Source organism: Heptranchias perlo, chromosome 30, assembly GCF_035084215.1.
Source record: "Heptranchias perlo isolate sHepPer1 chromosome 30, sHepPer1.hap1, whole genome shotgun sequence".
NCBI lineage: Eukaryota > Metazoa > Chordata > Chondrichthyes > Hexanchiformes > Hexanchidae > Heptranchias > Heptranchias perlo.
In genome coordinates this window covers 19,886,969-19,900,496 of record NC_090354.1, presented here as the reverse complement: position 1 = coordinate 19,900,496, position 13,528 = coordinate 19,886,969, and the positions used below count along the sequence as shown (strand labels likewise).

General features: G+C 39.0%; 1 protein-coding gene across 2 annotated transcripts in view; it reads right to left on the bottom strand.

Moving 5' to 3' along the window:
- Positions 1 to 13,528, bottom strand: part of hrob (homologous recombination factor with OB-fold) — a 39,588-nt gene that overhangs the window by 19,946 nt on the left and 6,114 nt on the right. The window contains exons 2-4 of one of the 2 annotated variants that reach the window (XM_067969240.1): positions 13,101 to 13,151; positions 9,417 to 10,754; positions 2,060 to 2,143 (exon numbers count right to left, since the gene is read on the bottom strand). In XM_067969240.1, the coding sequence (XP_067825341.1) occupies positions 2,060 to 2,143; positions 9,417 to 10,754; positions 13,101 to 13,151 (1,473 nt within the window). The remainder of the gene's footprint in view (positions 1 to 2,059; positions 2,144 to 9,416; positions 10,755 to 13,100; positions 13,152 to 13,528) is intronic. The other variant, XM_067969241.1, reaches the window with a different exon arrangement.

The window sequence follows — 13,528 nt, the reverse complement described above, 5'->3', positions numbered from 1 at the left end:
GTCTGCAACTTCTGGTGACACTGATATGTACTGTTGACACTGTAGACACAGGCAATCTGCAGCCATTCGTTGAACATGCCCAAAGTATCTATCATAACTGATTCAGCTCCATCATATTATTAGCTAAAGTCATTTCTACATTGGTTGGTTATCTGATGTCTTGATATTAGTTACCACTGCAGCCTGCTTATACCAAGTATCTTCTGCAAGTTGAACATTTCAAAACTGGGATTCTATTATCTTCAGCCTTTAATGCACGTGGCCCACAGCTGTAAAGGATGCACTGGGGTGATGAGAAATTGATAAAAACTTAACTTCAGTTGCACAGTTATTGTTTTGATTTGCAGATGGTAGCCATCTTTTTCAATTGTTCTGACAGTTGAAATTCACTGTTTTGATGTATCCTGAAGATCAACTAATCTCTAATTTACCCATTCAAGCAGACAAATTAATATACTTGTTTTAGCTGGTCATTCACTACCATCCTGATGTCTATGTTCACATTCTCTTTAGCACGTGCTTACAAAGCGCAAGTGACTACATTTCAAAAGTAATTCATCATGCCCAAGGAGCTTTGGGGTACCTTGAGCTACAAGGTGCTATATAAATACAAACTTTTTCTTTCTTCTTAGTCATGGACATAATCTTGACCCAATCTCATTGGACCCAACAAACTTGTTCCTTTTATACAGGCCAACCCAGCTTATCCACTTTCTCACCATATTCCTCAGTCCCTTCTCCAGCTGTTTCTTGAACCTATTTATTTTGTTGCTTCAACAGCCTTCCTCGATAACTTACTTCACAACTATTAGCCTTTAGATGAAATAGTATGGGCTGACTTCACTTATTATTCCTGAACTTCTAACTTGTGTCCCCGACTAGTGAACACCAAAAATACTTTCTAGAAGTAAAAATAAGCACAACTTCCTGAATCTTTTCTTATAATTAAAATTACATTTCTGATACCTAGAATTATCTTTTGTTACTCACTTCTGCACCCTTTCAAGGGGAATGACATCCTTCCTATGATTCAGTGACTAGGACTACGCTCAGTACTCCTGATTGCGTCTGAGGAATTATTTATACACAGCAGTATAACTTCTTTTGTTTTGTACTTCATCCCTTTGCCAATGGAACCAAGTATTTGATCCGTCTTAATAAAAAGTCAAGCTACGCAATGTGCTGACAGTTTCATAGATTTATCTACTCACCCCTTGATCAGCCGGCTGTACTACTGTTGCATTGAACATATAGTCCCTCTTTTGGTGACTTGTACACTTATCCACATCAAACTGTATCTGCCACCTACTGGTTCAGTTATCTAAAATATTTAAATCCTTCTGAACTTGGTTGTATTGTTGCTCATTACTTGCCCTGTTCTATTTTGGCATCATTTGCAAACCTGGAGATTTTGCTTACAACTTTGCTTGTCCAAGTCATTCATCCAGATTAAAATAGCAAGTGTCTTAAGACTGACATTTGGGGTACCCTGCTAATAAGCACATGCTATAATTAGCCAACTAGTGATTTAAAAAAAAAAAGAAAATGGTGGCACAATTAGTTAGCAAACTATCCTTTCATCTGAGAACTAGGTAGAATCCAGTATAGTTGTACAGGATGAACGCCTTCCCTCTCTGCCATCTGTAATGCCCCAAGTGAAATTAGTTTGGGTAATCTAGTTTGAGAGCACTAATCCACAGCACAAAACTGCTCAGAATTCAGTACTAACTCAGATATTGTGAGGTAGGGGTTATGGGAAGTTATTGAAAAAGCATAGCACAACTTTTACCAGCACCTTAACCGAGAGAGCGATATCACTAAACTAACTGAGGTACAGAAGTTAACGTGGAGCGGTTGATGGCAATATGGTGCGCAAATTAAGAATACAATGGCATGTAAATTGTTGGCTCCTCAGATGAGCAGAAATTACCACGATCAAAAGTATCCAACCATACAGTGGTTATGAATAAATTCTGTACAACAATAAGTTATATTCCAATATTTCTACACGCTGAGAGCATGTACTGAGCTATACTTGCACATCTGTCTGCATGTTTACCTGAGGCTGTAGCTTTGGCACTGCACCATGTGTTGGCATCTGCGGGGCTGAAATCAAGACTTCATCCAGGTTTTTACCAAGATGCTGGAAGGCAAGCAGGAATGGTAGTCAGTATCTGGACAATAAGGACCTTACGGTTTGAAGTATTAAAACATCAATCCGCAATTCGGGCATCAGTTTAGAACGTACCAGAACCACAACAGTTGCTGCACGAGCTAAATGTTGGTTCCGAGTTTTTACATTTTACTTTTGGGATTCAAATTCATTTACTGTGACAAACTATGTTCACAGATCTATTACAGTGAACTGACATTGTTTCCCCATACTGGATAACATACTGAGGTTACACATTGGAGTACTTAGACAGACCTTGGAATATGATATGATATCCAGCAGGGATTTGTTAAAGGAAAATCGTGTTTGACTAACATGATTGAGTTCTTTGATGAAGTAATGGAAAGGGTTGATGAGGATTGTGTGTATGGACTTTCAAAAGGCATTTGATGAAGTACCACATAATAGACTTGTTAGCAAAATTATAGCCCATGGGATTAAAGGGACAGTGGCAGTGTGGATACAAAATTGGCTAGGGGACAGAAAGCAGAGAGTAGTGGTGAACGGTTGTATTTCAGGCTGGGTGGAAGTATACAGTGGTGTTCCCCAGGGGTCAGTATTAGGACCACTGCTCTTTTTGATATATATATTAATGACCTGAACTTGGGTATAGAGGGTATAATTTCCAAGTTTACAGAGGACATGAAACTCGGAAATGCAATAAACAACGTGGAGGATAGTAACATACTTCAGGAGAACACAGACTGGTGAAGTGAGCAGACACATGGCAGATGAATTTTAATGCAGAGAAATGAAGTATTGCATTTTGGTAGGAAGAAAGAGGAGAGGCAATCTAAAGTAAATGGTACAATTTTAAAGGGGGTGCAGATACACAAATCTTTGAAGATGGCAGGACAAGTTGAGAAGGCTGATAAAAAGCACATGGGATCCTGGGCTTTATTAATAGAGGCATAGAGTACAAAAGCAAGGAAGTTATGCTAAACCTTTTAAAACACTGGTTAGGCCTCAGCTGGAGTACGGTGTTCAATTCTGGGCACCACCCTTTAGGAAGGATATCAAGGCCTTAGAGAGGATGCAGCAGCGATTTACTAGAATGGTGCAGGGATGACAGACTTCAGTTATGTGGACAGACTGGAGAAGCTGCATTGTTCTCCTTAGAACAGAGGTGGTTATGGGGAGGTGAGGTGCCTGAAGATTGGAGGGTAGCAAATGCTGTGCCTTTGTTTAAGAAGGGCGGCAGGGAAAAGCCTGGGAACTACAGACCGGTGAGCCTGACATCTGTAGTGGGTAAGTTGTTAGAGGGTATTCTGAGGGACAGGATCTACAGGCATTTGGAGAGGCAGGGACTGATTAGGAACAGTCAGCATGGTTTTGTGAGAGGAAAATCATGTCTCACGAATTTGACTGAGCTTTTTGAAGGGGTAACCAAGAAGATAGATGAGGGCTGTGCAGTAGACATGGTTTACATGGACTTCAGCAAAGCCTTTGACAAGGTACCGCATGGTAGGTTGTTACATAAGGTTAAATCTCACGGGATCCAAGGTGAGGTAGCCAATTGGATACAAAATTGGATTGACGACAGAAGACAGAGGGTGGTTGTAGAGGGTTATTTTTCAAACTGGAGGCCTGTGTCCAGCGGTGTGCCTCTGGGATCGGTGCTGGGTCCGCTGTTATTTGTTATTTATATTAATGATTTGGATGAGAATTTAGGAGGCATGGTTAGTAAGTTTGCAGATGACACCAAGATTGGTGGCATTGTGGACAGTGAAGAAGGTTACCTAGGATTGCAACGGGATCTTGATAAATTGGGCCAGTGGGCCGATGAATGGCAGACGGAGTTTAATTTAGATAAATGTGAGGTGATGCATTTTGGTCGATTGAATCGGGCCAGGACCTACTCCGTTAATGGTAGGGCGTTGGGGAGAGTTATAGAACAAAGAGATCTAGGAGTACAGGTTCATAGCTCCTTGAAAGTGGAGTCACAGGTGGATAGGGTGGTGAAGAAGGCATTCAGCATGCTTGGTTTCATTGGTCAGAACATTGAATACAGGAGTTGGGATGTCTTGTTGAAGTTGTACAAGACATTAGTAAGGCCACACTTGGAATACTGTGTACAGTTCTGGTCACCCTATTATAGAAAGGATATTATTAAACTAGAAAGAGCGCAGAAAAGATTTACTAGGATGCTACCGAGACTTGATGGTTTGACTTATAGGGAGAGGTTGGATAGACTGAGACTTTTTTCCCTGGAGAGTAGGAGGTTTAGGGGTGATCTTATAGAAGTCTATAAAATAATGAGGGGCATAGATAAGGTAGATAGTCAAAATCTTTTCCCAAAGGTAGGGGAGTCTATAACGAGGGGACATAGATTTAAGGTGAGAGGGGAGAGATACAAAAGGGTCCAGAGGGGCAACTTTTTCACTCAAAGGGTGGTGAGTGTCTGGAACGAGCTGCCAGAGGCAGTAGTAGAGGCGGGTACAATTTTGTCTTTTAAAAAGCATTTGGACAGTTACATGGGTAAGATGGGTATAGAGGGATATGGGCCAAGTGCAGGCAATTGGGACTAGCTTAATGGTATAAACTGGGCGACATGGACACGTTGGGCCGAAAGGCCTGTTTCCATGTTGTAACTTCTATGATTCTATGATTTGATAGAGGTGTTCAAAATCATGAACAGTTTTGATAGAGTAAATAAGGAGAAACTGTTTCCAGTGGTAGAAGGGTCAGTAACCAGAGGGCACAGATTTAAGGTGACCGGCAAAAGAGCCAGAGGCGACATGAGGAAACATTTTTTTTAAAAACAGCAAATTTTAATGAACTGGAATGCATTGCCTGGAAGGGTGGTGGAAGCAGATTCAATAGTAACTTTCAAAAGGGAATTGGATAAATACTTGAAGGGAAAAAATTTACAAGACTATGGGGAAAGAGCAGGGGAATGGGACTAATTGGATAGTTCTTTCAAGAGCAGGCACTGGCACGATTGGCCAAATGGCCTCCTCCTGTGCTGTACCTACTATGATACTATGAAACCTTAAGAATGCACAATTTTGTTCATTTAAAAAAAAAAGTGCATAATTCCCATAAAGAAAAACAGTAAAATAAAACCAATGATATTTTGTTATCTGCTTTGTCACAGCATAAGTGCCTTCAGAATAGTGGCATTGTGGATCACGTGACAACAATCGTCTAAACAAATGTCAATGTCTCCCTGTCAAGCAATGCAGGAGAGCTTTGGGAAAGATGCAGACATACCATCAAGTTTTTGTACATGGTAATCACCTTGTCTGGTAGTTTTACACTTTTCTTGCTATGTGTGCAGGTAGCCTTTTCACTTCCTTTTAGTGTATTTTATTAAGATTTCAGTGAAGTGAATGGAGGCTGAGTGATTTTTTAAAATCTCATATCCAATTAAACACCCAACAGTATGCTTAAAAATTTGCCCTTCCAAACTTGTTTAGTATTTTGAGCTTATACAACACTAGGGTGAAAGACTGGGGTTGGGAACAATTTGAGGCAGTGACTAATGAGGATTTAATACTGGGTATAATTCTTCCTAAGGCATACTGGTACCAATACTAAATGTGTCTAATCACAAAACTATTTCAACAGTTTGTGACAGTACTACTGAATATGGAAAATATACACAGAATTAGAATTAGTAATATATCACCGTGAAAGTAAACATGTCAGATTAATGACACCGCTGAAAGAATTAATTAGTTAAACCAAAAGACAAATGATTTCCACCTTGAAGCCCAAGAAGTAATCTTCCACCTGGATAGTCAGAGCAGAAGTCAAATGAAGGCAAAGCATAAATTAGATGCAGTAGAAATGGTCTTAATTTATGAAAATTGTGTAATTTGCAGGTGTCTGAGCAGCGATTATTGATGGGAGTCTATGAAGGATCGAGAGAGAGTGGGAGCGCAAAAGAGAGAATCATAAATTTATAAACAGGCGGCCATTGGGCCCATCATACCCTGCCAGCTCTCATCACATTTTCAATTTGTGTTTAAATATTTATCCACTGCATTTTAAAAAGTTCCTGCTTCCAACAATTTCTGGTAGGGCATTCCATGTCCTCATATGTAAAAAAAAACAGCCTCTCACAATATCTCCCTTCATTCTTTTGGTGGTGATAAATATATGCCCTCCAGTTACTAATTTACTGACCAGTGGAAAGAGTTTCTCTGATTTACTTATTTTCACCTCTAAATTTTAAATACCTCTATCGGACTCCCTCTTAACCTTTTTTCTAATGAAAAGAGCCCAGTTGCTCAGAGTCTCTCCTCATAATTAATGCATCCTTCATCTTGGTGAATCTCTTCAGCACCTCTCCATGACTTGGATATCCTACTGGACACAGTATTTTAACTGCCACCCAACCAATGATTTCTATAGGTTTAGGGAAACCTTTTTGCTTTTATAACATGTATCCTATTCAGAAAACCTAGGAGCACTTTTTATTTTAAATAGCTTCATCAACTTGTCCTCCCACTTTTAAAGATTTGTATAACTGAACCCATGTCTCTTTGCTCCTCTATTCTTTTTACAGTTGCTCCATTTAGCATACATGTCCTCTCATTCAGCCTCCTGAAATAAGATCACCTCACATGTCTCCACATTAAATCTATTTGCCCAATCTGCTAACTTGCTTATTGTCCTCCTGGTCACGTACATCCCTCTTTACAGTAAACCATGCTTCCTACTTGTTGCGTTGACTTCTGGGGACCACTATTTACATGCCCCCAGTCTGAAAAACATTAACCACTGCTCTCAATTTTCTATCCTTAAGCCAACATCATATCCATGCTGCCACACTCCGTTTTAATACCATGTACCTTAATTTTATCAACAGGCCTATGTGGGACCTTATCAAGTACCTTCTGAAAATCCATATGCATGACATCCACTGCATTTCCTTAATCAAAGAAGTCTTAAATTTGCCAGCTGTGATGTGCCTTTTACAAATCCATGTTGGCTGTCCTTAAAACACCAATCACTTCAACTAGAAATATACTGTCCTCCTGTTAATGCTGTCAATGAAGCAGTTAACACATCTGGTGACAGTTCCATAAGACAGTACACCAAAGCTCACAAGTAATACTAAATAATAGCTTTCTCAGATCAAATTATTCAAGAATCAGATCAAATACATCTGTGTAGTCAGAGATTTATGTTTAGAGAGGCATATAAATGTGAGGATTTCATCAGGGCTGCAATGGGCATATCTGTTTACTAACGATTTATACAGATTGACATGTCTTTCTAGGTGTGTATTAATTTTAACCCATATTATGGCCTCCAGCAGCTCACCCATCACTGATGTTAGGCTGACTGGTCCAGTTACTTGGGGTGTCTCTTTTTCCTATTTTTCAATAGGGGTGTTACACTGGCACCCCTCCCATATCCAAGAATATTGAATAATGGTGGTCAGGGGCCCTGCTATATCCTCTCTGACATCAGGGTTCAGTGCATTTTCCACTTTGAGACTACCATAGGCTTCTGTGAGAACCAAGGCAAAATACTCATTCAGTATTCTATAACTGAACCTGTGATAGCACTCAAAGTGCAACCAGTAAAGCCCAGGGAATATTAGAAAACCTCAGTAAGCCAGCTTAGAACCCCTTGGAACAAAGTGGCTGGTTTTGCATTCCATTAAACTTTCCTTTCCAGTTTTGTACAAAAAGTTTATCATTTTAGTTCCCCTCCTTGTGAACTCTACTCTTCCTTGCTACACATTGGAAGATGATAAAACTATTTTTTTTATTGTTTAGGAGGAAATATTTCAAGGATCACTAATAGTTCCTACTAATAGGAAGACATTCAACTTTGTTCAGGGACATTTTCCTACTATACTGAAAGTCAGAAGTAGGGAGGCTTTCAGATAAACATTTTCACTCAAAGTCAATTCCACATTTCAAATCCCAAAGCAAATGTCAAATACTCTACACATCATTCATATGCGCTCCAAATGAGGATCTTATTTTGATCTTTTTCTTTAGTACACTCATTCAAGGAGTTAAAGTGTTTCACTACTTCTGTAGCTAACAATGTAATTAGATAGTATTTGGGGCTGCAACAGCCTAAACTTGTTAAAATTATAAATCCCCAATTACACAATAATACGACATCCAGACGAGCTACTTAAAAAGGATAGGGAGTGAATTATTTCATCTTTTTTTATTAATGGAACTTATTCACAATCATAGTACAGTGAGTGCGCCAAATGATTCCAGAGTTGCATTATGCAATGTATTTTCACAGTTTGTATAGACTATTTTTCAAGTCAGTAAAAAGGAAAGTACAGACCATGATGCCAGCGTAGTATGATGTTGAGTGCACGATGCAGTTGGAATTTGCAGGATGAAGTCAGCCTGGTGCTTCAAAGAAAGGGAGGGAAAATTGAAACTCTATGCAGCTAATACGTGAGCAGCACTATTGCATGATAGAGTAGGTGCCCCACTTGTCTGCTTGGCTTAACAAGGTTGTGGGAAAACTATAGTAGGAGAAAAGTGCAGACAATAAATTGCAAAAAGATAAAATGGTATTCCTGGCTCATTAATTTTGGTATCACCATTGTGTGGGAGAGGCTGGATGGACTGTAGGGTCTTTTCCGATCCGTCATTGTTCTTATGTTCGTAATTCAATTTCTACCATTTTTTAAAATTGCTTTCATAATCACTGGAGGCATTAAAGCCAGAAAAATAAGAATTATAAAAAGGATAGAGGGATTGGAGAGGTGCAAAAAAGATTCACAAGGATGACACCAGAACTGAGAGGATATACTTATCAGGAAAGCCTAAACAGGCTGGGGCTCTTTTCTCTAGGCTGAGGTCTTTAAGATAATGAAAGGTTTTGATAGGGTCGACATAGAGAAAATGTTTCCACTTGTGGGGGAGTCAAAAACTAGAGGTCATAAACATAAGATAGTTACTAATAAATCCAATAGGGAATTCAGGAGAAACTTCTTCACCCGAAGAGTGGTAAGAATGTGGAATGTGCTACCACAAGGAGTAGTTGAGGAAAATAGCACAGATACATTCAAGGGGAAGCTAGATAAGCACACGAGGGAGGAAGGATTAGAAGGATATGGTGATAGGGTAAGATGAAGTAGGGTGGGAGGAGGCTCGTGTGGATCATAAATGCCAGCATAGACCAGTTGGGCCGAATGGCTTGTTTGTGCTGTAGACTAGATGTAAGTACACGAGTTTTGATTTGGGGGTGACTAGTTACAGCAAATCAAAGAACCTATTAACTACTAAAACTGCGTTTGCCGTCATACCTGCTGTGGAAGAATTCCAGCAGGTCCAGGAAAGCGTCTTTTTGTTCGTGGTCTGTCCGACTTTGCAGCATCTGGTGTCCGATTAGCAGCAGATACCAACTGAATCAAATGATTGGTAACAGGGGTTCCCACAGAACCTGAATTTGCTGCTGGTGAATACTGAGTTCCCACAGCAACTGAAGGGCTTTCTATAGCACACATCAATGTCCGAGGTTCACTAGTGGACATAATTGGTCTTCTGAGGCCTCCTTTTGAGAGTCTAGGGATTAAAGAGTTCTGAAGAGCTGTCTCTGGTCTCAATAGTATTGGATTTGGACAGTTTCTCAAGGCTGTAGAGCTGATTTGCTGGTGTTGTGCAGATTGAGATTGCAGGCTTGGAGACACAAGTTTGCATGGGCTAATAGCATTACCTAGCATGTTTTTTCCTAAGAGATTTTGTGGCACTGGTGTCAATAATTCTTTTGCTGTTCTAATGTTAGATGGAATATGACTAGATAGTTCAGTCCTGAGTACAGCATTTGACCGTGCAGCAGAATAACCATGACTATCAATTACCTGATCAGAGGAAATCTTGGCGTTTCTCATTGCAACTGCATCAGTGTTAGTATTGCTCAAACTAGCTGGACTTTGGTTGAATCCAGATGATGGATGATTGAAAAACTTGAACATTTTGCTTGCATTCTCAGAATCATTCAATACAATCCTCTCTTGACCATTTGTACAAGCAGCAGCCACTTTGGAATTTCCACTCTTGCCATTATCTGCTTTCTCATGTCCTCCTGATAACCGTGGCAATTTGGCTGACAGTATTGCATGGTCATCCCTTGGATATATTGGAGAAGGAACAATCCCAGAGGTTGAAAGCCTCCTCTCACAAAAAGTTGGACTGCTGGTCTCCCTCAACTCTGAATTCTGTACATTCCCAGCTTCACTCAACTCCTCACAATCAGGCCAAAATAAATCAATTTCTTCACTTGAACCAACTTCAGTGATTACTTTGGTGGGGTTCTTCTGCTGGGCTTTGCTAACAAATTTGAAGGCAGGGGTTGAGTTCTGCTTGTTACTTGGGTTGTTTAGCCATGGTAGTAATTTCAAAGAGGCATCTATTGATGCTGCCAATGTTTTTTTTGTAAGGTCATCATTGGCTACTGAGGTAGTATCATAGTCTGATTGGCAATACCTCTGACCTGCAGCACTGTGTGGCAAGATCTTGGGCTCACAACATGAACTAGCTGGTGTCCTGAGGACTGAAGCAATGGGCCTTAATCCAACACAAGGGCTTGTTCCAGATGAGCTGGTGGCTGCGTTTTCAGCATCCAACACAGCTGATAATAAATCCTGTCCACAGTGAGAAAAAAAGAAAATTAGTTGTACACCACTGGAGAAAATAACTGATGTGTATTCGACACAAGCACAAGGAATTTCTTTTTAAATACCCAAGTCAATCTTAAAACAATTTAATCTCAAAACAATTACACTATAGCTCATTTTATCTACTATAAAAAAAGCTCACCATTAATTTAGGATTATTCATTAATGAGCACCTGGACCAAAAAAAGTAAATCATTTTGAAGATATTAAATAAAACAAAATGTTGTTTAATGAAGCGTCAACTATTGATCCAAACTGTTTGGGCAGCACAGAAAATAAAATCCAACTGACAAAGTAAACCTGAGTTAAGTGAGAAATCAACCTTGTTGATACCCTGTCCTTTACTCAGGTTTTTTCTTTTACAAACTAGAACAAAGTTTTAGGCTTCCCAATCAAAAAGTCATTATAAAAAAAAAAATCACAATTGTCACTTTTTATTACTTTTTTTAAGGCAGGAATTAGCAGACTATCCTTTTAAAAAAGGACAATTAGAACACTGGCCTTTCACCTGCTTCATGCATTACTGAATCCAGCTCAAACTGATGAAAATTTGCTTTGTAAAAGCACGCAAGTTGCTCTAAGCATCCGCTCTAAGTAGCCAACTTTCGGATGGCATCAACAGAAATCCTTTGTTTCATGGGTCACAAATGAATGAGACTCAAAAACTCCAGCTATGCAATAACACAACCAAGTGAACCACTGGACAGCCACATGGACTTCATATTAAAAGGCAAGCCTTGCATGCTAGGCTTCAATGGTAGGGCATAGTGAGTAGCTGTCTACCACCACGGAGGCCCAGTAACATCGTATGCAGTGCTTAAAACCAAAACACAAATACAATGTAAAACCATCAAGTGAAGCATAAATATAAACTATGCAGAGGGTGAGTGAAGGAAGAAAACACATTTAGCCATACAGAAGCAAAGAGTAGAGAGCGAGCACAGTACAATATTAGGGAAAACAGATATTTCAGCCCGCAAGATAAAATTTACTTTCAAGCCATAATCTGTCTGAATTCTGTGATTTCCCATAATATAATTATCCTTAATTAGTCAACTTTCTAACATTTCAAAATCACCTTTGTTGGATATTAACAGACATCAGTGTTACCAAAATAAATAAATCCATGGCCAAACAAACAGAGAGTCACAACTGGAACAGTCACCACACTCAAATTTCAGCCATTCGCTGGAATTTTAATTGGCCAACTAGACCAACTACACCTCATTATGGGTGGTAAACAACAAAAGTGCCAGTTGGTTACTGTTGCATCAAATGTTCACTAAGTTTGCCAGTACTATATCCCTCTGTACTCTGACTTTGACCCAATTAGCATTTGCTCTTTATCAAAGGCTACGCTTTATTTAACTATCCACCATATTCTAATTTATATAATGTTACTGAAAGGAATGCAATTACTGCAAATCACTGTTTCTATCAGAGAACTATATGATTTGAAAGGTTTCTGTCCTATTACTTTGAATATCAGAAATGCAAAATTTAACAAATTTATCAAATGGTTTTCTTCAATTCCAGTTGCTGACCCTAAGTCACAGCCCACAATTTTGTGCGTCAGAATGATTATTCAAAGACATTTTGATAATTTCTCCCCCTTCTCTTAACTTTTTGGTTAATAGCCAGTGTCCAGTTGCTCCATATTCTGTGAAATCCAGAGTTAAACATGCAGGATGATTCAGATGTGAGAAATCTTAATTTATTTTACCAACAGAAAAAGGTTCTTTCTTCTGAAATGGGATCTATGTCCACATCTTGGTTTCTAGATCAGTCTGTGCAGTTATCAGCAGGAATCATTTTAAAAGATGTAAGAGAACTCCAGAACACCCACAAAGGTTAAGGCATTGCAGGGGTCTCTTTAATGAAAGTCCCACAACCAGTAATTCAACCCAAAGAAATAAAATATACAATCGATAGTTTACAGCTGCATTTGGCACTATGTTAAGCACAGTGCAGAGCATAGCTGCATCATCACAGGATTACAGCATGTTTAAATAGACAACATATGGCATAAAGTTTGAAAATGTGTATTGGGCAATCAGTAATGCACAATGCACACAAGGTAACAGGTTAAGTACCCATTAGTTGGTTAAAAACAGCATGTTCAGCATACATTGTAGCTACCTGGAAAAATCATATTTTAAAATAGTGGAAGGCCAGTTTTCTTTTATATGCTAATATAGAGACAGAATTTCAAAACATAAATAGGATATTTTCAATCAATATGTTGCACCATCAATGCAATGAAGACTGAAAATGAAAATGGGCTTAAAACTGCAGATAACATAGATCACTTACATCATCATCAAATTCTTCGCCAACAGAAAACAGCTTCTGGAAACTGCAAGCCTTGAAGGAGAGAAAGAAAGGAAGTTCAAAAACTTCAATGCAACTGAGAAACACAGTATAGTCACGAAACAATCCGCATTAAGCTCAATCATTTTTTTCTCATCCATTCTGTACAATCATTCAAACTTATTACTGTAAGAAATAATTAGCTTCCAAATAAAAGAATTTTTGAACAAGTTTTTAACAGCTTTTTAAAATGTAAGTTTTCATTTTATTTGCCAGCATATTGACCATAAAAAGGGCCTGCAAGAAACTAGGACTGGCACCTTCAGTTGATAACCTCAGATAAATAACCTCATTACTTTCAGGTTTTTCGCAACCCAAAACCCAGTTCAGTGCTATTATTCTAAAACTCAATTGATGCCATTGTGTAGAGA